The following is a 24,523-nucleotide window of genomic DNA, read 5'->3' as shown; positions in this document are numbered from 1 at the left end:
AATAGAATAGACTTTGTTGTCATTACACCATTTGTGCAACGATACTGCAGATTTTTATGTATGTATGTATGTATTTTTTAATAGAATGTGTGTATTGGGCTGGCAGTGGAGGCCCCTGGCCCTGCTGTAGCCCCCCCAGTCCGGGCTGCCTGTACCTTTAAAGACTCTTACCCCAATTAAAGCCAAGCTCCGCCTCTGGAGCACACATCCCATGAGTCATAAAGTTTGATGTCCTGCCCAAAGTTTAGACCCGACTGGAGCTGAACTTTTTTTTTTTTTTTTTCTAGAAAGTGAGCTGCGGAGATTTCTGCGGCGAAACTATGAGTGTTTCCTGTAAAAATATCACCTTAGAGGCGACATTTGGATAAAACGCACCGATCTGGAGTTGGTTTTTACGCACCGTTTGTTGGTGTTTTCGACTTTTGCGGCTGCGTCTACTTTTTTTTTTTTTTTTTTTTTTTTCTTTTTGGAAAAGTTGGGCCGGACGACAACACAGATTCCACTGTGGAGTAGATATGCGCTTTGTTACATTCACAAGTATGCCAAGAAAAAACAACAGGAAAACGCTGTGGTTGACTGGAGCTTTTGACAGCTAACACACTTTGGAAGAATCCACCACCTCGACTTTTCAACTTTAGTATGAGTCGGCCTCACTTTTACTGACACACATCGAGGTTTTTCGACTGATTAAAAAGAAAATAAAAGGCGAGAAAATAGTTTGACTTCGCCTACTGTGACTTTCTATTTCTGAACGCAATTTTTTTTTTTTTTTGGAGACACAAAGTTCTTCGCCTGCTTTGGGACTATGGATCCGAGCCAGCATAACCCTCCAGCCGGACACCAGATCGTCCACGTCCGGGGCGACTCTGAGACAGACCTGGAGGCGCTTTTTAACGCCGTGATGAACCCCAAAAGTACTATCGTGCCTCAGTCGGTGCCAATGAGGATGAGGAAGCTACCAGACTCCTTCTTCAAACCTCCTGAACCAAAGTCCCATTCCAGACAAGTAAGCCCGCCCTGTCTCCCCTTCTGCCCCTTCCCAGAAATCACTATCCGAGCCAGGCCCATCCTGTGGGGGGCTCAGGCCTGCTCCTGGTTCACTCCAATAACTCTGTCAAAGTTTGGGGAAAAACACTTTGCATTAAAGTTTGATCCGTTCCATGTCAGAGTATAAGATCGGATGGAGCGTCTTTTTTTTTTTTTTTTGTTATTATTATCAGATATGTTAGCAGTAAAAGAGTTAATCTCCCCTTCAGTGTTTACTCATGTTGTTGTACTTTTACACTTTCTTTCCATCTGACACACTAACATTCCTCCAGAAGTTCTAATCTTGTTTTTATAGCCACTTTTACACTTTTACGCACGGGCCTTTTTGTGCGTAAAAGTCACAAACTGGAAGAAAACAAGCGTAAAAACGTCCTTAAAGTCAAACCGACATGGAATTAATCATTAAAAAAAACAAAACAAAAAACATCCACGGTTTTGATGGAATATTAATGCACTCACATAAAGTTGTTAAACTTTTACAGGATGTGTGATTGTGATTTTTTTTTTTTTTTTTTTTTTATGACACGGGACATGTATGTTTTGGTTGCGTTCCTGTAGTTCTACATTCGTTCGATGTTTTTACAGTTTGTGTTGAAAATCACAGCAAACAAACGAACAAAACAAGCTCATTTACGTTCAAGAAATCATGATGGTGGTTGAATTTTCCTGTGTACACTCCTCCCCCCCCCTTCTCCCTGTCGTCCCCCCACAACTGTTGCTTTTGGTGTCAGTAGTTTTTTTTTTTTTTTTTTTTGTGCCAGCAGGGCGCATGCGTAGTGCGGTGAGTCTGCGCTGTCTGTCCCACACAGGCCTGGGATCCCCCTCCTCATGCAAACAACAGCAGAACTTGCCTCCACACGTATATGAGTAGAATATGTCAGCATAAATATGTGCTGATTATAATATGTATAAAGGGATTGGAATGTGTTGTATGTGTTGTGTTTTTTTTTTTGTTTTTTTTTTAACTTTTCTGAATCAGTTTTTCCAGCTTTAATTTCCACACTGTAAAAATGACTGTAGAATTAACACCAAAAAGTTGTAAAATTGCAACATAAAAAAACTGGAAGTGACAATACAAAGCGAAGTTGTTTATTTGAAAAGATTTTTGTGTTAACGATTAAATCAAATATAGCTGTAGTTTTTACAGGAAGAGTATGTGAACAAAACCAGATTTGTATGTAGAAATTATGTATTTCTATTGTTTTTAGAAAATAAAACTGGAAATTGAAAAAGAGTGTAATGCCGTTTAAATTGCAAAGACCATAATGTTGAAATAACAGCTTTTTTTTTTTTTAAATAAAAAAAGTTATTAAAAAAAAAAACTGAACATTTAACAATTTAACATTTTAAATTTGTAAATGAATGGGTCGGTAGAGCGGCTCGTCCAATAACCAAAGGGTTGGTGGTTCGAATCCTGGTTCAGACTATCCAGATGTCAAAGTGTCCATGGAAGACACTGAACCCTAAATTGACCTGGTGGCTTTGGACACCATGAAGGTGTAGAAAATGCACTGAATAAGTGCAGTTTACCTGTTAAATCTACATGTTTAAAATGTTAAATCTACATGTTACTCCATAAATATGTTTACAGTTGGATGTGTTTTTTACAGTATTGTTCTGGAAACCACAGCTGCCAGTTTTTTTTCCGTAAAAACAACAGGATTTTTTCTTTACAGTGCAGCTCCTTGCGGTTTTTAACAGAGTTATCACTTTTCATAATCATCTAAAATGTAAACATATGTATTAGGGATGTAACGATACGAAAATTTCGTATCACAGTTATCATTATTATCACGGTATTGTTGAAATTGTGCTCAAAATGTTCAAAAAGTACTTATACACACACTGAAATAATTTAACCAAGTTGTATTTAAAAAAAAACAACTAATAAAATAATTGGCACAATGTACCTTCTGTTGCAGAAACACTCAAATATTTAACCCTTGGTGGTCTGAGCCTATTTTGTCCGTTTTTCAGTCCTTTTGATTTTGCCTTTATATACTATATAAACAAATGTTTACTATACCCATGTTTGGGATCTGTTTTTCTATCTAATCTGCGTATAATTTTTTCACTTTAACCTACTACATCAACACAAAAGGACAAAAACACACAAAATATATAAAATCCGATTTAAAAAATGTATATGACTTATTGCATAAATAACACAAAGATGCTTATCGAACCTTTTCAAAGACTTTAAAAGTGAATATTGGCTCCAAATATTAGGTATATAACGTTAAAATTGTAATAAATTAAAACTATACTAAATATTTGACATAAAAGCAGATCTTTACATAGACGTTTTCTGCCCTAAAAGTGCGGTAATCAAACACGGTTATCATGATAATTAGAATTTAAACGGTAATACTAACCGTCGGTAATGTTACGGCGGTTTATCGTTATACCGGTAATCGTTACATCCCTAATGTGGATTATATAGTCAGATTGTTATAAACTATAGGGCTGTATTCACACTGAGCGTCTCTTGCCCCCCCCAGGCCAGCACCGACGCCGGGACCGGAGGGACCCTCACCCCCCACCACATCCGGGCACATTCATCCCCAGCCTCCCTGCAGCTGGGGGCCGTGTCCGGGGGCTCCCTGTCCGGTATGGCCTCAGCAGGTGCCTCCCCCCAGCACCTCCGTCAGTCCTCGTATGAGATCCCTGACGACGTGCCCCTGCCCCCGGGGTGGGAGATGGCCAAGACCGCCTCCGGACAGAGATACTTCCTCAAGTAAGTCGACTGGTAACAGCTGTCAGGAGTGAAAACACTGCTGATGTCATGGAAATGACTGAAGGTCCATGTGTAAACACCGAAGAACTACATGACCTATAGATTGTTACAGAAGAAAACGTAGGGATGAACTGATTTATTGGCTAAATAAGACCCCATTCACTTACTAATCTGTTGTGTTATATTAAAGTTGGTTCCATTAAAGCGCTACAAAGACTTAAGAAATGAACATATCTGTGGTTGTAAAAAAAAAAAAAAAAAAGAGTATAAATACAAATAACACAGGTCTAAAGGGGATAAACAACAACAGTAACTAAATGAATAAGTAAATAAACATCACTATCGAATCAGCTTTTGGCCAAAACTTTTACACAAGATATAAAGTATCTATGATCTCCAACCAACTAAGCATCTTCATCACATATGAATCCAGTATTTAAACCAATCCGGGTCCAGAAGATCTGGATTGTATGATTTTAGTTTAATTTATTAGTCCTATTAGTTACCAGTGAATAATAATGTGTACCATTAATCATTCTCCCATTGTTTTATCCTTTTACTTGCGCCTTTTCTCAATAAAATGTTCATTTTATGAATAAAACCCCAAAGGTTCCAATTAAAACTATTATCACTGAACATTTAGACTACGTTGAGACAGCAGGTCTTAATGCACAATTCAGATTTTTTGGTGAAATCCAATTTTTTTTGTGTGCTCATTCATTTTACACATTAAATGCAACTTCTATCAGTTTTCAGTATGAACTGAATGCGCAAAAGAGGTCCTGACGTATACGTGACCACGCAGGCACGCACTGTGTTTACGGAAATAAATATGTTTTTCCCGCTGCTCCTCCTACTGGGATGTAGAATTGTGACCTTTGTTGCATTTCAGTGATGTAAAGGTTGGATAAATGCTACCTGACCATTCAGACTGAAGTCGCATTGCAAAATATCAGATACGTATCAGATTTAGGACCACAAATGAAAGTGGCCTGGGTCGGATTTCAAAAAATCGGATTTGTGCTGTTCAAACTGTCTTTAACAGATCAGATGCAGGTCACATATGGGTAAAAAAAATAGGATTTGGGAGACATTTGTCTGCAGTCTGAATGTAGCCTAATTCAGTGTAGACCTAAATATGTAAACTTTTATGTATTATATTTTGCTATTAATCACCTTTTATATACCATTCAGTACGATGTACTTGAATAGTTATAAGTGGTAATTTCTAACTGGAAATGCAAAACATTTGCATTGAATGTGAGCATAATGTTAATGGAAAATTGTATAGAAGCACAACTTGGTGAAAACGCCATATTGTTTTTATTGTTGGCAAAAAAGTCTGATTTCGGGTCAGTCTATTTGTTGGTTATCAAGAAAATCCACAGATTTAGACATGTCACTGCAAACGTACAAACCAGGAACCATAAATACAATATAAGAACTTCAAAAAATATATAAAAGTGTGATTTCGGGTCAGTCTATTTGCTGGGTTATCAAAAAATCCGCAGATTTAGAAATGTAACTTCAAACATACAAACTAATAATATATAAGAGCTTCAAAAAATTTATAAACGTGTGATTTCGGGTCAGTCTATTTGCTGGGTTATCAAAAAATCCGCAGATTTAGAAATGTAACTTCAAACATACAAACTAATAATATATAAGAGCTTCAAAAAATTTATAAACGTGTGATTTCAGGTCAGTCTATTTACTGGGTTACCAAGAAAATTCCAAAGATTTAGAAATGTCACTTCAAACATATAAACTAATCACCATAAATATAGTACATGAACTTCAAAAAATGTATAAAAGTGTAATTTCGGGTCAGTCTATTTGTTGGGTTCTCAGGAAAAATCCATAGATTTAGAAATGTCACTTCAAACGTGCAAACTAATAACCATAAATACAATATAAGTTCTTCAGAAAACTAATAAATGACTTTAATTCTGTATGTTTTGCCTCTGTCTGCTCAGTGTTTTTAAGTCCAACATATCAGCGGCCAAATCAGGGGTGTCAAACTCATTTTAGTTCAGGGGCCACATACAGCCTAATGTGATATATAGTGGGCCGGAACCAGTAAAATAATATAAATAATAGGATAAGAACTTATAAATAATGTCAACTCCAAAGTTTTTTCGATGTTTTTGAGTGTAAAAATTCAAATTCCATAATGAAAATGTTTACATCTACGAACCATACTTAAACATAACATGAACAAATATGAACCTGGAAATTTTTATGAAAAATAAGTGCAATTTGAACAATATTACGCCTTAGTTAATCATTTATACATATGCATCACAACTTGCAGATCACAGCAGATCTACAAATACACAAAACATTTAGTAAGAAGCAAAAATATTGGTACAATTCCACATACTTCTCTTAAGAAATTTCAGGTTATTCCCATTTTTTGTAAAAAGCTAGTCTGTAATTGTAAACATTTTTGTGTAATTTTACTTTTTTTTTTACACAACAAAATGAAAAACTTGTAGTTTTCATTATTATTTATACGTTATTATGATAGTATTGTACTGGTCTGACCCACTTGAGATTGAATTGACCTAAAAAGATTCTGACATCCTTGATTGTTAATATCTTCAGTGTAATTTCTGCATTTCACAAATTCATCCCAGGGGCCAGATCGGACCCTTTGGTGGGCCGGTTTTGGCCCCCGGGGCACATGTTTGACACCTGTGCCTTAAATCCTCCTATATCTGGATCTATAAGTTGCAGCATTTTGATCATATATGTGCACTTGTTGATATTACAACCATTATTCCAACACACATAAACAAACTCAAATGCAGTGAAAATGGCTGCTGCACTGGCTTTCAGTATCTGAGCCTTTATTTAGGCTATTGCAGTTTTCTAACACTTACAGAGAACCATTTTATTAGTTTTCTAAAGAATTCTTTCACTTTCGACGATCGGCGGAAGTCGGCGTTGTGTAATTGCTGTAATTGATTATGTAAGAACAGTCATTCGTGTTGCATTTACAAGCTCAGAGTTACGAGCTTGGGCTGAAAAACTTGCCAGCATTGTACGTAGATTCGAAACAAAAGATTTGGCCTCCGGCGACAGAGCCAGAACCAGGAGAAGAAGTCCATGTTATCAGCAAAGTCCTCATGAGATCGGACCCTCATACTGCTGCAGTGTTCGGTGCACATTATCCAGACATTAATTCGCAATCTGCTACAGTACACAATAATGACCAGTGTCCTCTAAAAGAGACAATTGCAATAGTCAAATTGTAGGTTATTAAATTTGGTGGCCTCTGCAAACAAGAGCAGTCTTTTGGGAGCTGCTGCTGTATATAGTGTTCCTTTTCTTGGTCTCAGATTTCAGCGGAGACAATGGACCACTGTAGTTGTCCCAGACAGCAAAGGACAGACAGCTCTGTAAAACTCATCTGCCAGCAGCACATTTCCAAAGTAGAGCTCTAGAATAGAACATGACAGGTCTGTCAGGTTGGAGGTTTTTCTCTTTATCCCGCTTTGATTTTCCTCTGGAGTAATGAATCGCTCAATACCTGCGTTCTTCTGCTCTACTTCCAAGACGTGGATTAATTTATTTACGTGACGTCCTTGTCAACAGTTTCAGCGGAGGGTAATCTGCTGACTCTAAAATGTTCCAGTTTATGAAATACTCAGCTGCTCATGTTTAGAAATTTTACATGGAAAGTTTTCATTTTTCTCTTTTCGGGCCAAAAAAAAAAAAAAAGGTTGTCAGTTCTTGGAAATCTGCCTCTCTGACAAAAGGTTTGAACAAACATGATAGTCTCAAATTTACTGGGATCAAAAAAGAGCTTTCAGGACCAGATGTTTGAAGGTCTCACATCTGGAGAACATCTGGCCCGGTCTGAAGAGGCGCTCTCCTAAAAGTGTACAAAAAGGCTCAGGGGGTAGGAGAGAAAAAGCTGTTGTGAATGACTCTCAGGAAAGTTTAGAAACCGACTGATCTAATAACTTTATAGACAATGAAGCAATGTCATAAACAAAACTGTTGCTTTGTTTAGAAAACGCAGGCTAGCAATATTATCTGCTTTGTTGCTGTTTATAAGAATATGACCTATTTTTTCTACATCACGTAAGAATGACGTAGTTTTCAGACTTTAATCCATATGGGCTTATGAGATTTTAATAATTTGTACAACTGTTGTTGGATCTGTTTCCACAAACAACACAGAGTCTTACCGAGTTCCTAAATCATTCGTAACAGTAAAATGTAGATGTTTGACTGTGTATTTTTATGCTTTTGTGGAGTTTGAGACTCCACTATTGAATCTGTTTTGTGCCATGAGCCTGTTGTTTATTAACATTAGCATTAGCTAGCTCAAAGCTAACAGTTAAAAACTGTTGGCTGAATAAAATATTTTTTCCCAACAGACAGCTGAAGTTCAGAAGTTATACCAACAAGACAGTTAAGTGTAGTATTCAACTGATTTTAGTATTCAAATGTTTCATGAAGTTTACCATTTTACTGCATTGGAAAGTTACAGTTAGTTCAACCTTCAGATTTTCATCTCCATCTTCTTCAAATATGGTCTCCTCTTGGCTCTTGTAAAGTGAGCCTGAATGGTAAACTTGAGACTTTAAGATGTTAGTTCATAGACAACGGCTACATCCATTTCTTTGATATGGACTATTGAAGACAGATTAGCTACCATTAGCTTAGAAATGAAGTTTGCTAATGTCAACAAATGTCTCTCAAATCCAAACAGACTCAGATATAAGCTGCATATAAGTCTACAAATACATATTTAATATACAGTATTGAAAATTTGAGCTGTTTGTTTTTTACCTAGCTTACATTTATTTTCTCACACTGTTGTGTCTTTACATCTTAGCATCTTGATCCATCGTTTTCTTATTCCATTTTTTTTTACTACATTGTCATTTTGTTGCGTCTTTAACATAATTTTCATGTTATTTTGTCTTTTACGATTGACTTTGATGAAGTCAACATTTGTAAACTCTTCTAAAGAACACATTTATTCTTTTTAATTTGTAAAATGAATTCACATATCGTGTTTATTTTATTTTACTCTGAACCAGTAAAACCACTTCATGACCTTCATGACCACTTTTGGTTCCCACCTTGAGTTTGGAAAAAAGCAGTTTTACCCATTTCTCAGATTACTCTATCAGGGAAATAGTTATTTAGATGCAAGTCTGTTGTAAAACCAGAGAATCTAAAAGTTTCAACGTGTACTATTTGTCTGTACTTGCATGAGGAGTTTGTGTTAGAGTCTGATTTATGTTTGAAGCCAGTCATTTTTTGACATTAGCTAACTCCATTTCTAAGCTAATGGTAGCTATTGACACTGTTGCTACTGTAGAGGAGCAGAAAAAAGGCATTGAAGCGCTTTGGAGTGAGTGTAGTAATTATAATGGAAAAATAATCCATATCCTAAATGTAGTAATCCATATACTGTTATCATTAAAATAGACTCTTGTTAGCTTAGCAACAGAGGTGGCTAACATCAACATATACCCATTTCCCAGCACAAAACAGACTTAAGCACAGCCTATGGGAAGTTTGTGTTGGAGTCTGGTCTGTTTATAAGCTAATGGTAGCTAATGTTGCCCAATGTTGACACTGTAGAGGAGCATAAACTAAATACTGACAAGTTTTGAGGTGAGCATAAGGATTTACATCAAATAACATCTGTCTACTTTCTCATCAAAGTAGACCGACGCTAGCTTCGTAATGGAGTTCAATGACGTCAACAAACATTTAGCTCCCAGCCCAAAATAGACTTTAGTGCAACTCATTTGAAGTTTGTGTTAGAGTCTGTTTAATGTAGGAATCGCTTATTGATGTTAGTTAGCTCCATTTTTAAGCTAATGGCAGCTGGTGCTGCCAGTGTAGAAGAGCAGAAAACTTTTTTGGAGTGAGCATGAGAATTTTCATGGAGAAAAACAATCCAAATCCTCAATGTAGATATCAGTATACACATTCTTATCATAAAAGTTGAAAGTCATTAGCTTAGTAATGGCGACAAACAACCAACAACTGACTCTAGGACAAACTTTGCACAAGCGCATGCAAATCTTACATACTGAACCTTTTAAAAGTTCTAAGCGGATCATTTATGTAAACTTATGGGCTCTTTGTGAAGAACGTGTCTCAGATGGCGTGTTGTACAAATGCGCCGAGTGTAGTACACAGTGTTTGTTGAAGAAACAAAAAACTGGAGCAGACCTCGTACGTACGCTGACTTCAAAGTGCAGATACTTGATCTGGAATAAAGGCGGCCTCGGTCAGGCTGCTGGAACAGACACTCCCCTATTTATAAACAGGGGCTGTCTGACTGAGGAGTGTTGCAGAGGGAGTGAAGCAGAGCGAAAGAGTGTGCGTGGGTGGGTGGACGGCGGACCGATGGACGGGTGGGGGTGGGGGATCGGTCGCCAGCTAGCAGAGTTAAGCAGAGCGCCGGGTTTGCATTTCACTCAGGTGACCGCTGTTGTCCATTGACACACTGACTCAGGGTGAAAGTTTTAGAAGAATATTTTCCTGTGTTTACTCGCTGTAAGAGTCGAGCTGTGACCGATCCGTGTGAGTCACAGCCGATGTCCAACTCCCTTTAAAAGCCAGGCGCCGCTTTTGCTATGAATGGAGCTGTAGCGCTGTGATGGGGCCTTTTGTGTCAATGGAGTTAAATGGCAGCCATGTGGAGATGACTAGAAGAAGGGCCAAGAGAAACTCGGGCCCTCCCTTTGTCCCAGCAGTTAAACAGTGATCTTTATTCAGACCACAGGCCTGTTGAGACTCATGTGAGCCTTCCGAAAATAGACAAATGGCTGAGATGAAGTTTGAAGATGGCCATGTGAGAGGTTTTGTTCTTTCTTTTAAGATTGAGTTGGTGTTCGTGGAAGTCGTTGTGATTCTGAGCAGTGATCATAAACATTTGACCTGAGTGCCAATGTGAGCCTCAGATAGACCCGGTTGGGTTTCAGTTGAATAGAGATTAGTTTGGAAAAGAGTTTGCATTTTATATATTTTTTCAGATTTTATCAAAATGTAATGCACATTCTTGAGCTTTTCAGTGGGTTTGCCACAGATTGTAAAAAACCCCCAAAACATCTCTTATCAATCTTTAAGGCTTTTTTCTTCTTCTTTAAGATATAACAAATAATGTTATGTCACACAAAGCAACATTATTAATATCGTCACCTTCTTGAAATAATGGCCCAGGTCATAATTTTCATGTTTTTCAAAAAAATTGAACAAAGTATATGAGTGTATGATGTTTTTTTGCTTTTAGAAGAACTTGGAAATTAGGAGTTTGGCAGTAATTTTAAGAAGGTAATGATATGGTAAATGAAAAATTGTCTGTAGTCATCAATAACATTGGTAAAAACAGTCTTCATAGAGCAGGTCATGTCAGTTTTATAACTTTGCAACTATTCCCTTAAATTTCTGAGCTCATTCTTAGTAGAAAAGCTTCGGATGTGGACCGTCTTCTGTTACAAAGACTCACTTTTGTTTTGGCTGCTTCATTTAAAGAAAGCCCTTAAACTGGGTGAAGACTGGGAGAATGTCAACACAGTCTGTTGACCTTTCCTCCTTTCTTCTAGCAGTTTGCCGTGGCCTTTGATTTATGACGGCAGGGGCAGGGAGGTGGGGTCACCTTGCTCAGTGCTCTAGGACGGGGGCAGGGCCGGTCTTCCCGGCTGGGTCATAAACTAATGAAGGTTTCTAATTTAGACACACCGGTGAACCAGGAGGGGTAATCACTGTTTCCGGGCGCTTATTAAACGCAGCTTAGAATGAGCTTTTAGTCCGTGGGAAGTCAGCCCTGAGCGGAGGAAGGCTTTGGGGGGGGAGTGGGTATTGTCTACCCTTAGGGGCAGGTAGAGTTGTGTTGACGGACACTTTTGTCTTTTCTCAATTGGATTTTAAGCTGTTAGAATGAGCCTGGTTTCCCACAATCACAATGACCAGCTTGAGTGTTTCTGTGTTTAACTTAACATACTGTAAATATTCCATTAGACTCAAACATTTCTTTGTAGTAAATAAGTGGGGTTTTTTTTAACCATAAATCTGTACTTTCCTTGATATCCATGAGTACTAAACAGCCTGGTAACTCGTCCGGCTTCAGTGCACACACTCTCTGGAGTTTCCTGAACATCTGTTGCACTAAACAGAAATTAGAGATCCCTAATATTAGAGCAGAAAAGATCACGTGTTTGCTTGGACCTTTTGTTCTCATTGTGTGCAGTCAGTATCTCTGTTGTGCTGATCTGAAACCTTAGATTGTGTTAAGATTTTCAGCCCACACTGGAAAGACGTAGCATTATTTCATTTGTTGGAAGCACAATTGTGTATCCATGTTTCTAAAATACTTGAAAACTCATTTGTTTCGAGGAAATAAAAACTTGGATTCTTGAAAAGTTTATCATAGTCTAACAATCCCTGTAGTTGTAGAGTGGAGGTTGAGTGTTTTCTACAAATGGGCATTAATCTTTTAACTAAATCACCAGTTACATCGGATCCATGTCGTAGATTACATGTGTTTTCACCAAACTAAATGATGTTCCCTTTCAACTGAAGTCTTAACAGATGCATTTTGACCTCATGGTTCTTCTATTATAAGCCCGACTCTAAGTGACAATAGTGGATGTCAAAAGGCTAATATCATCTCGGCTTCTTAATGCTTTGTAAAATGAAGTTGTCAGTCACCTACATTGTATCTAATCAGTCCACAGTCTAAAATGGACAGTTTTATAGCTTGGCCCATCCCTAGATCTCATACGCAGCATCGTATAAAAGTGTGTAGTACATAATGGCTACTGTAGATATCACTATCAGTTATTATCGGAGCTACTTGAACTTTGCAGAAAGCTCCAAGCGATAAACACAAATTGGATTTCTTACTAAGCCGTGTTGAACCTGGGCAACTCGGTTTAGTCACAAATGGTGCTGGGAAACACTCGGCTACGAGCCTGTGTGTGAAAGCCTCATTTGGAGCAACTTTGTGTTTGACAAACTTTTGGTTTATTGACCACACACAGACAAGACCCTTCCTGTTCAACCGGGGCCTGTCAGCTCAGTACACAAATGGGACTGTGAGAAAGTCAGTGCCAGTGTTTACCAAAGTCTTGATGTAACACCTCTGTTTCAGACATCAATGCCTCCACTGTCACACCGAGGGCTTCTCCACAGAGATGGGCTTTCTGAGAAGTGGAGATTCTCAGGTGGGGTATAGGCTTCCCGAAAGTATTCAGTCAGAGCGCGTCGTCATGACGAGTCGGCAACACGTAAATAAAACAAAGTGGATGCGTCTGCTGCAGCCTGCACGTTTCAATGTAGTAGTTTTCAGTCAATGTAGCCAATGTATGGCAGCTTTATATCCGGATGCATCTCAGATTTTAACAAAATTCTGAAAGTATCCACTGTTTTAGGTACTGGTTCATGGAGATGGGCAGGAGGTCCATGTCTGTGTTAGTTTCATATTTTAACTGTTGCTTTGATGGAAAAGAAAAGTTGAAAGTTGTCAAGCTCTTGTCCTTCCATGTTTAATTGATGATTGACGATGGAGCCATAAAGCTGAGTTTAGGAGCTGATAGATGACTCGGAATTTCATCCGTTTTGTCAAGAACTTGAAGGTAGCTTTAGCTTTGGAGATTTATAGCGCTCCTATATCATAATTTCAAAGCAGTTGTCTGAAGTTAGTTTCTCTTCTTACATAATTGCATTTTGTTGCGTTTCCATCCAATATGGCATTGACATTGGCTTCTTCTGTTAACTTACGGAATGTTCCAGTCTTTTCATTGGTCCACATGTGCTGGCACATCATCTAAATCTGGTTATTGCAATTTATTTCAAGATTTTTTTACATTTTAAGCATTTCCACTCCGGTTTTTTAATGAAATGAAATGAAAACATGCATAAAAACAGCTTTATGGGAATGTACTAAGAAGAAAAAGACAACCTTCATGGACTAACTACTGAATCGCTTGGGTACAATTAAACAGTATCCAAAAAAAATACATTGTCGGAGATGAACAGCAGTGGAAATGAGCGTTTAGGATTTACCCAAAACCATGGCCCCCTAATAAATTAGGTGCTTCGTTAGGGCGTATGAAGATAAAAATCCTACTTCAAAAGGAAACTTAAAGCTACAATGGGGTCACAGAGGTTGCCCTAATAATCTCTCTTGATGATGTCCTGCTGATAGAGAGGTAGCCAGGCATCCCGAGTCGACCAGAGCGGAGGTGGTCGCCCTCATCTCACAGGCCTGATTACATCTCACCCCCCTCAGTGTGCTCTTTAGTCATCGGCTTCAACCGACTTCCAAGCATATCCTCCCTGGGTGGAGCCCCTGTGGCCTGAGGATCCCATTTTTAACATTTTGACAACTCAGCTGTGGGGCGGGTTTCATCACTGCTGCACTCCCGCACAGATTCACTCCTTTAGTTTTTGCACCAATGTTTGACATCTGGCTTTGAAGAAGCACAATTTCAGTGGAAAAAACAGTCAGTCTGACCTTAAATCAAGCTTTGATCTGCTGTTTTGGCAGGTAGCAGAGATCCTTTGGAGACGTTTAGACCACAGTGCTGCGTATTTTTGGATAAAAAGTTATGGCCGGAGCCAGCTGTGAACGCCACGGCTTCCATGGGTGTAAACAGGCCATCTGTGTTAGAATGTTTATCATCCTGTTGTAATGAGATCAGGTTTGATTAAAAATAAAAGTGCAGTAGGAATGTGTGACCTTGACTACTGTAGATGAATACAATCACAGTCTTTTTCAGGGTTTCTTAAAAAGTTCCGAGAAATTGGAATTTTAGGCCTTAAAATGTCCTCCTCTTAATGACTTTTACAGGGTATGATTAACTCGGCAGATCAAATAAAGAAGTTTATCTTAATCGTAAACATTCCTGTGTTAATTTTAGATAGTAGATAGGTAAAATAGAAGTATTACATACAGCCTCTTCAAAGAAAGAAAAGTAAAATTTCTGTGATTTCAACATCCTAGATTTGTATAATTTCCCTGTTATAGTAATCTAAATATCTTTGGGTTTTGGACCAAATTTCATGATGGCGTCTTTTTCATTAGGAGATATTGATCAATATTCTTCAGTGTTTCTGAGATTTTCCAAACCAAACAACTCGGCAATTAGTGAAGCCAATAATCCGCAAGTTAATCAGTGATGAAAATAATCATTAGTCCATCACTGTAACAAAACTACCAGATAAAACGAGACACGGAACTAATAATTACTAATATAAAATGCAGCCTGATCAGGATTTGTCTGGACCTATAAATGTTTCCTCTGATCAAAAAGAAAACAAAGCAACTTTTTGAGGTAGTTCTAAGAGAAAGTTCAACTAGATCTGGCTCGAGAACAGTGCATTTACTGTAGTAACGAACTTAAAGCCTGCTGTATCTTGTGCAAAAATTAGAAACTTTGGGTATAAAGGCTTTAAAGTCATGTGGGTCAGTATAAAAAGCTGGCTACTACCCAATATTTGTCTGTTCACATCAAGTCTGGCCCCATCGTGACCCGCTAACAACGTTAAGCCCTGCAACTCTAGTGTAAAGTAATCATGTTGAATGGGAATTAGATTTTCTGTCATGTTCTTTATACTTTTGTTTGTCACTAAGGGTGTGAAATAGGTCTTAAACTACTTTCCTAAAAGTCTTAAAATCAATCTTGAATAGTTGTAATGTAGTTTTACAAAACAGAAGCCTCCGGGTACTATCTGCCGTGTGATCAACACCGAGGTTCTACGCTGAATCCTTTAAGCAAAGTCAAGTTTACCCTCTATGCAAAGACGTCCTCCCCCTTCCCGTCCTCACAGTAAGACACATTATAAATAACACTGGCACAATAAACGCCACCTTGATAATTGGGCCATCAGTCAAGGAGATGTCAAGAGACTGGGTGGATCAAGAATCTCGGCCTGAGCTTTGCGAAGCCACGGTCGATCGCCATGGGAGTGAACTGCTCGATACTCATGATGGGAGTTTACTGCTCGATAGACATAATTAAAAAGTCGGACGTGAACCTCGGTGAACTCCTTCGGGCGCACTACCTGTCCATTTATAGACTTCAGCGATCGAGCTCATGTGAACAACACGGTAACAAACTTCAGACTGAGGCCACGTCAACAATAATGTGGTAAAAGTTGGTCTAAAATGGAACTGTATCATTAGCGAAGTCAAACCCTGGTGTAAAAAGCTTGAGTTCACTTGACAGTCAAAGTGTAAAGTGCCTTGTAATTCAGATTCAGACTTCCTTTATTGTCATTTAATAATGCACCATCAGTACCTTATCAAACGAAATTTCAGGTGCTTGGCTCACCACAGTGTCAGTTATAAAAATAAATAAAAACACACTTCACGAAATATAAAAGTAATCTAAAATACTGTAAACACGTGTATATGTATAAAAATTTAGATAAAAAAATGTAAAAGATTTAAAAACTAAAAAAAATTGTTGAAAATTGTTTGAAAAGTTAGTAATTTGGTCCAATAACGAACAAAATTCAGCCAAAATAAAGTATCAAAAGGTCAAAAGGAGCTTATGAAACCACTTCCGCAAGATTGTGAATTGGCAATAATCTGGAAAAAGGTGCAGATAACAATTCTTTATATAGATTATTATCTCGTTCAATTGGAGGTTTAGTAAAGAAATTGGCCAAATCAGTGTTTCCTGTGTCTGGTTTGGGCCAAAATGTCAAAGATGTTCAGTTAAAGGAAACAAAACCAGGAAATATTCACATTTATGACAAGAATTGGGACTTTTTAGCCTTAACAGTTACTATGTGAGAACTAACTGTTTAATAGTTGCAGCTCTAATCTGAACCATGTGGGTCGTCATCAATATATTGTGCTTTGTTGTCCTTTATAATCTGTCATTGTTTAAAGAGCATACAGCAATTATGGCTGCAACTTTCACTTTTGATTAATCTAGGAGTTATTTGGTCAATAAGGCATCAGAAAATGATGAAAAATGTCAACCTGTGTTTCCGTAACACTTAAAAAGAGGTTCTCAAATGTTACGTTTAGTTCACACTCTAGAGGTATTGAGTTCATTATCGAGAAACTAGAAAATAACAACATTTAAGAAGCATTTAAGATGACAATCTGGCCATGATATTGCGGTTATGATTTGTTTAAGTCATTGTTTAAAAACTATGCCGCAATCGTTTCTGCTTTTTCCACTGTTGATTGATCTGTGGGTTATCCTTCTGAATAATCAATGCATGATTTGTTCTATAACTCAACAGATGATGGTGAAAAATGTCAATAGGTATTTTTCTAAAGCTCAAGATGACGTCCACATATGTCATGTTTAGTTCACACATTTAGTTTACTGTCAAAAGAGGAAAGAAACCAGAAATTATTCAAGTTTAAGAAGCTTTAGTCAGAGAATGTATACAGTTTTGTTGATTTGATAACACTGGTCAACAACAAATGTATTGTTGAAGTTTTTTGAGCTGATTTAGGATAATTTTGGTGTGCTGAATCCAAAAATCACATTAATTTTGCTCAGTCAGGTCAACTTTCTGAACTATGCTACATATTGGCTTTTTAACATTTTTGCTTACATTTATGGGCATTTTCACATCATATGATACAAAATTCTTTCGTATTTCTTGCAATAAACGAGTTGTGAAGATTTTACTTTTGCCAATTTATGATTAATGGGTTTTTTTAATATTACAGGTGAATGAAATGGCTTCGACTAGAAGATCTTGCAAAAATAAGCCTGACGTATTCTGCTACATCTGCGGTGAATACATAATAAATAATAAATACATCCTGTTAGAAAATGATTTTTTTTCTCTTAAAACCTATTTTGGGTGAGAACTATATAAAAAATCAACTGATAAAGTCACAAAAATTTAATCAATTTTGTGAGAAGATCCAATTTTTCAAAATCAAATTAGCAAAAAAACCTGACCTGATTGAGAAAAACAGATGTCATTTTTGGATTTAGCGGTGCAAAATGGTCCTAATTCAGTTGAAAAAACCTAGACAACTTGCAAAAAACATTTTTTTGTAACCCAGTGTAGTCAATGCATGATTTGTTCCATAAATCAGCAGAAGATAGTGAAAAATAATAGGTATTTTTCTAAAGCTCAAGATGACATCCTTACATGTCATGTTTAGTTCACACATTTACTGTCAAAAGAGGAAAGAAACCAGAAATTATTCAAGTTTAAGAAGCTTTAATCAGAGAATGTATACAGTTTTGTAGATTTGATTATCAAAAAAGTTGAACAGTCACCAACTAATTGATTAGTCAATGCAGATTCAACCACGATATGCCAAAAATCTAGTGTTCTAGAGTTGAAACGCAACAGAAAAGTAATGTTACAAATGTCTCCCATGTACTCTATAATCCATTCTTCAGATCAGCTTTGAAAACTTTCCACATGTCACAAGTGTTTTCATACAGAACCCATTAGTTTGGAAGAGGCCTGCTTATCCACAGCCCTGCCCTGGGGATGGAGGGGTTTTTTGGAGAGGGGGGGTTGGGTTGGGTTGGGTTGGGTTGGGGCGATGGCTGCCCCGCTAAGCTCGCTGCAGTGTCACAGACATGTAAAGACAACACCGAGCAGTTGTGCGACCATAGAGGTTGCAGATCATCAGCAATTCCTCACAACAACTGTTGGCCTCCAGCCGTCCCCAACAGTTGCCATGACATTGTTTTGTTTTATGTTTCGCCTACAGGAAGCGGCACATAGCACAGGCCATATAGGGTTTGAGGCGAGTTAAGTAAATGGATTATCTTTTAGTTTTAAAAGCTGGTGATAAATTACCTGCTCTTGGTAACTCATTTACCAGTTCCCATTGGACAGACACTTTGAATACAGTGCAAGTCTGAGTGGGTTTTATCACAAGCTTTTTGACGAGTCAACAGATCCTTCTGTTTTGGACTGACATTTATTTACATGTACTCGATTTGGAGATACACAATTAATCTGTAACGTATAAAGTGATCATGCTGATTGTGAGTCAGTGAATTACATTTACTGTCATGTGCTTTGTACTTTTTGGTCGCTGTGGGTGTGAAATAGATCTTAACCCATAAAGACCTAGTGCTACCTTTGTGGCAGTTCCCAGATGATTTTTTTTTTCTCTTTATTTAATATTTCTTAATTGATTCATCATGATTTATTACACTGGGTTACAAAAAAATGTTTTTTGCAAGTTGTCTAATTTTTTTCAACTGAATTAGGACCATTTTGCACCGCTAAATCCAAAAATGACATCTGTTTTTCACAATCAGGTCAGATTTTTTTTGCTAATTTGATTTTGAAAAATTTGATCTTCCCACAAAATTGATGACATTTTTGTGACTTTATCAGTTGATTTTTTTATATAGTTCTCAGCCAACATAGGTTTTAAGAGAAAAAAAAAATCATTTTCTAACAGGATGTATTTATTATTTATTATGTATTCACCGCAGATGTAGCAGAATACGTCAGGCTTATTTTTGCAAGATCTTCTAGTCGAAGCCATTTCATTCACCTGTAATATTAAAAAAAAAGACATTAATCATAAATTGGCAAAAGTAAAATCTTCACAACTTGTTTATTGCAAGAAATACGAAAGAATTTTGTATCATATGATGTGAAAATGCCCATAAATGTAAGCAAAAATGTTAAAAAGCCAATATGTAGCATAGTTCAGAAAGTTGACCTGATTGAGCAAAATTAATGTGATTTTTTGGATTCAGCACACCAAAATTATCCTAAATCAGCTCAGAAAACTTAAACAATGAATTTGTTGTTGACCAGTGTTATTATTTATTGGAGGTGATTGAGTTTTCGTGAATATCTACATGAAATATAGGAAATTAAATATAGGAAAATACATGATTTACAGTAAAAAAAAAATACAAAATGGAGAGGATAATATTATAATAAATGGTAATATTTTCCTCTATATTTTGCATTTTTACTGAAAATCATGTATTTTGCTGTATTTAATTTCCTCTAATTGATTTAGATATTTGCGAAAACTCAATCAGTTCAAAGGTTATTATATCACAACGGAAAAAAACTGAAGAAAAAGTTACTTTTTCAGCAAATACATGAACATAAACCAAATGTATTCATCCACTGTCATTGATCCAACTCCATGGGTTTTACTGGTGAATCAATGTTATAGAAGATGACGGTGTTTCCACGGTAACTATGGAGCCTCTGAACGTCCAAATGGGTCATATCTGATGACCATGAAAAGACGACAAACTGTATTTTACACCAATTATTTCCATATATTGATAGGATTAATGGATCAACAGGTATTAAACAGTTTAGATCAGTAAATGGTTTTGGTCGCTGGTGGAGGTTTGGGTCTTGATAGATGAAACTGCTTTCCTAAAAGTCCTCAAATCAAACTTCAAAAGTCCTAATGTAGTTTTACGTCCCGGTACCGTGTGCCATGTGATCAACATTGAGCTTCTACGGTGAATCCTATAAGCAAAGTCAAGTTTAGCCTCTGTGGAAAGACGTCCTCCCCCTTCCCGTCCTCACAGTAAGACATATTATAAATAACACTGGTGCAATAAACACCACCTTTATAATTGGACCATCAGTTTTTGACAAATCAATCAGATCCTTTAGTTTCGGATGCTTTATTTACATATCCTCCTGAAACCCAGGAAAGTGAACATTTGGGATTTTTACATTAAAAACCTTAAAAACAGCATGATGCAACAGTTTTTACTGTAGATCCATTTTTTATGTTTTTATGGCATGTCCTCTGCCACGGACAGTGTTTTTGTGTTGTTGTTTTTTTTGTTTTTAAGTAAAGCTGTGAAACACTTACCCCCTCCCAAAGGACAAAAACACATAGGTATGTCTCTTAATTTGGAGTGCCACAACATACAGGGTGGGGAAGCAAAATTTACAATGACCATTTAGTTGTTTTTTCTCAGCGGGCACTACGTCAATTGTTTTGAAACCAAACATATATTGATGTCATAATCATACCTAACACTATTATCCATACCTTTTCAGAAACTTTTGCCCATATGAGTAATCAGGAAAGCAAACGTCAAAGAGTGTGTGATTTGCTGAATGCACTCGTCACACCAAAGGAGATTTCAAAAATAGTTGGAGTGTCCATAAAGACTGTTTATAATGGAAAGAAGAGAATGACTATGAGCAAAACTATTACGAGAAAGTCTGGAAGATACTATTAAAGAATGGGAGAAGTTGTCACCCGAATATTTGAGGAACACTTACGCAAGTTTCAGGAAGCGCATGAAGGCAGTTATTGAGAAAGAAGGAGGACACATAGAATAAAAACATTTTCTATGATGTCAATTTTCTTGTGGCAAATAAATTCTCATGACTTTCAATAAACTAATTGGTCATACACTGTCTTTCAATCCCTGCCTCAAAATATTGTAAATTTTCCTTCCCCACCCTGTATTCCTCTAAAAGTTTGATATTTTACATCCATTTGTGCTAAAAGAAGCCCAAAAACACTTCTAATCACAACTCCAGGAAGCTTCGGGGTTGTTTTTTTTCCAGTCTCGTGCTCCGTTTGTAGCATTTCTGTTTAGCGCTGGTGTACCAGGATGTGCAGGCCTCTCATTTACGATAAGCCCTCCCTTTCCTCCTTATCCCAGTGCTCTTCTCCCAGTCTCCTCCCCTGCCCCCCCCCCCTCCCCTCGATAATAAATGTCATAGTTTCCAGAGTGGGAAGGAGGCAGCGAAGGGGGGGGGTGCAGGGCGGGCTCTCGGAGTGTAACAGGACCACAGCAACTCATGCAGCCAATGGAATTTAGAGGGATTGCTTCCGTAGATGTTCAACACCCCCACCCACCACCACCACCACACTTTTTTTTTTTTTTTTTTTTTTACTTCTTTTCTGTAGTTGTCTCCCTGTGACCCCTCTTTCTCAAGGGGCCTCTCTCCAGTCTGAGCAGTTCCAACTATTTTGCTTGGTTTGTGGTGTTTGTGTGTGTGTGAGGGCTGAAGGGGGAGGAGGGGTGGGGGGGTTGGTAGGGGATTTGGCAGCTTCTTTGATCAGTAAAGCATAAACAAGAGGGGGCTTCAAAATGGGTTGCATTGTGTGTGTGTGTGTGTGTGTGTGTGTGTGTGTGTGTGTGTGTGTGTGTGGTGGTAGTGGTGGTGGGGGTAAGGGGTGGGGTAGGGGGGAGTGCTGAGTCAGGCCCTCTCGCTCTCCGGCCTGGGATAGAGCTCAGACAGGCCTGGATTACAGCAGAGGCCAAGAGAAACCCTACTGAATCTCTTACTTCACCCAGCTGTTCCAGGATCTGCTCTAATGGCGCTTCGGGATCAAATGAGCAGCCTGTTGTGGAGAATCAGCGGACGGGAGAACACATCCACAACACGATCATTACAGGGCGCAGTAGAGCCTTTACTGACGGGGCAATGTTTATTCCACTAAAATATTCCCTCGCTGCTCGGGGAGTTTCTGTGTGGCATAAACAAGCCGCTGCTGAAGTTAGGGGCCCGTTCGTTTGAGCCGAGGGAGTCTTTTTTTTGTTTTTTTAAACGGGATGGTCTGAAAAAACAAAACAAAACCCAAAAAAAAAAAAAAGAACAAGTGAATAGTGGGGTTTTAGGTCGTAGCTCAGTCTGTGCTTTTGTCAAGCAGGTGAAAGCTTTGTAAATGTGGCGCCAGATTGTTAAAGCCCCTGACACTCCACAGTGTCCGAGCCGCTTCCAGGAAAAGGACCCCCTGCGTTGAGCCCTGGGACTGACCCTCCCTCAATAGAGAGGGTCCTGCTCGGGAGAGGAGGGCTTCCTGTATTAGCTTTCCATCTTAATCAAGCAACAAGTACCAACAAAGCACTAATTATCAATGCCTTCACAGAATGGCACACAATGCCACCCCCGCACCCCACCCAGTATCCCCCTACCCCAACCCTAACCCCACCCCCCTGCTCCCGTCCCGGCAAAGACGAGCCATAAAATAGATGGAGCAACATTGTGTGATGTTACAATAGATGTTTTGAAAGCAATCATGGCCTCTGAGACAATTTCACTTCTTTTGTTTTTAGATAAATTAACCAGTCACAGGTTGTTTTCACTTGCAGTTATTGCTTTAAAGGTATAATATGTAAAAATTTTTCCAATAAGACTGTAATCATTGATGAGCCCTATGTTGTTTATGTTGTCCATATATCCTCCTGAGATCCAGCAAAGTATCAATTTTGGCTTTTTTACATTAAATAATTGCCTTTTTTTTTTTTTTAAAACAGCACAATGCAGTTTTTTCAGATGCATTTTTAAAATTTTATGGACTGTCCTTTGCCTTGGATAGTGTTTTTTTTTTTTTTTTTTTTTTTGCAATAAAGCTGTTAAACTGTTGTCCCCTACAGAAGACAAAAATGCATTGCTGGGTCTCAGGAGGATATGTGCTTAAATTACATTAAATGTTTGCGACAACGCTGTAATTCTGAAAAATCAGCAAATTTCATTCAGCGTAATAGGTTATTTCATTATTTTACCACTAGAAAAAACATAACAGCAAATGGGCATGGGCTGTTAACAACATAGTAACCCATGACATCCATAGAAATGTAGCAAATAATTAATTACTTGTATATTTCAGTATTTTTTATTACATCACATCCATGTTGCATTACATGTAAAAGTATGCAACCATTCCAATGTAAATATGACTTGTATCTAATGTAGCTAATTTGTTAGTCTTTTAAGAAAAAACAATAAAATAAACATTTAAATCAACAAAGAGTAAATGTGCATCGAACAGTACTAACAATTAAGAAAACAAAGTGAAGTAATACAAAAACCAACTGAAAATGGATAAATACGATTCATTGTTCACAGATTTGTTGTTGTTGAAAACCTTTTAATTATTTAATGTTTATATTTCTGCTGGTGAATTATTCCATATCAGCCTAATTTAATTCTGCAAACCATCAAACAAATGTGCATGTTAATAGAATCCTACCAGTAGATAAATCCATGCATATAATGTGAAAATAGCTACAACTTCATTAAAATAAAAAATGTAGTTTAGTTTATTTTGAATATGCAACAAAACAAAGTAATCCTACCTAGTCCTTATAAATGAACCAGATTGCAAGAAAACAAAACGCACAAAAAACATAAACAAAAACCTATATATTATACATGAGAACAAAGTATGACTTCTTTCGCACATTGGAAAAGGAGTGGGAGGAAGTATAATTTATTTAATCCCACCCCTTCTTCACACAACAGTCTATCCTTTAGCTTCCTATCAGCATAATATATGAAAAATCAAGTCTTTTGGATCTTTTCTAAATAATTAACCTCACTTACCATCTTCACATGCACATACATACACACCTATATTGACATACCAGAAAAGAAAAAAAAAAATACATGCAAAAAATGTTAAAACACTAAATGTAACGTGAATAAAAACAACAACTCCCATGATCCCTTGCTATTTCAATATGTCACCCAGCCTTTGTTATTGTTTAGACTGTCAGACCCCCCAGCAGCTAAAACGACATCTTGTTCTCTAAATTACTCATAGCGTCGATTCATAACCAAGCGCAGATTCTCTTTTCTGACTCATGATGTAGTTTTAAATACATTACAGAGAAAAAAAAAAAAGTCCAAAACCGAGAATGAAAGCCTTTGTTTAACGTCATTTAAAGTGTGGCTTCAGACCGGGGTCCAAACAGACGGAGCTGAGCTTGGTTTCCTGTAACAGTCATCGTTTACAGAAAGCTTTGGTCCCACTCACTGTTTTCATCTGAAGCCTCGTTCTAA

General features: G+C 37.6%; 1 protein-coding gene across 1 annotated transcript in view; it reads left to right on the top strand.

Moving 5' to 3' along the window:
• Positions 1-274: 274 nt before the first annotated feature.
• Positions 275-24,523, top strand: part of yap1 (Yes1 associated transcriptional regulator) — an 81,757-nt gene continuing 57,508 nt past the window's right edge. The window contains exons 1-2 of the mRNA XM_030153007.1: positions 275-1,006; positions 3,549-3,784. Of these exons, the coding sequence (XP_030008867.1) occupies positions 806-1,006; positions 3,549-3,784 (437 nt within the window). The 5' untranslated portion in view covers positions 275-805. The remainder of the gene's footprint in view (positions 1,007-3,548; positions 3,785-24,523) is intronic.

The sequence above is a fragment of the Sphaeramia orbicularis genome, chromosome 13 (genome assembly GCF_902148855.1).
Source record: "Sphaeramia orbicularis chromosome 13, fSphaOr1.1, whole genome shotgun sequence".
Lineage (NCBI taxonomy): Eukaryota > Metazoa > Chordata > Actinopteri > Kurtiformes > Apogonidae > Sphaeramia > Sphaeramia orbicularis.
Note: the sequence above shows the minus strand (reverse complement) of the source record. Positions and strands in the feature narration are given on the sequence as shown.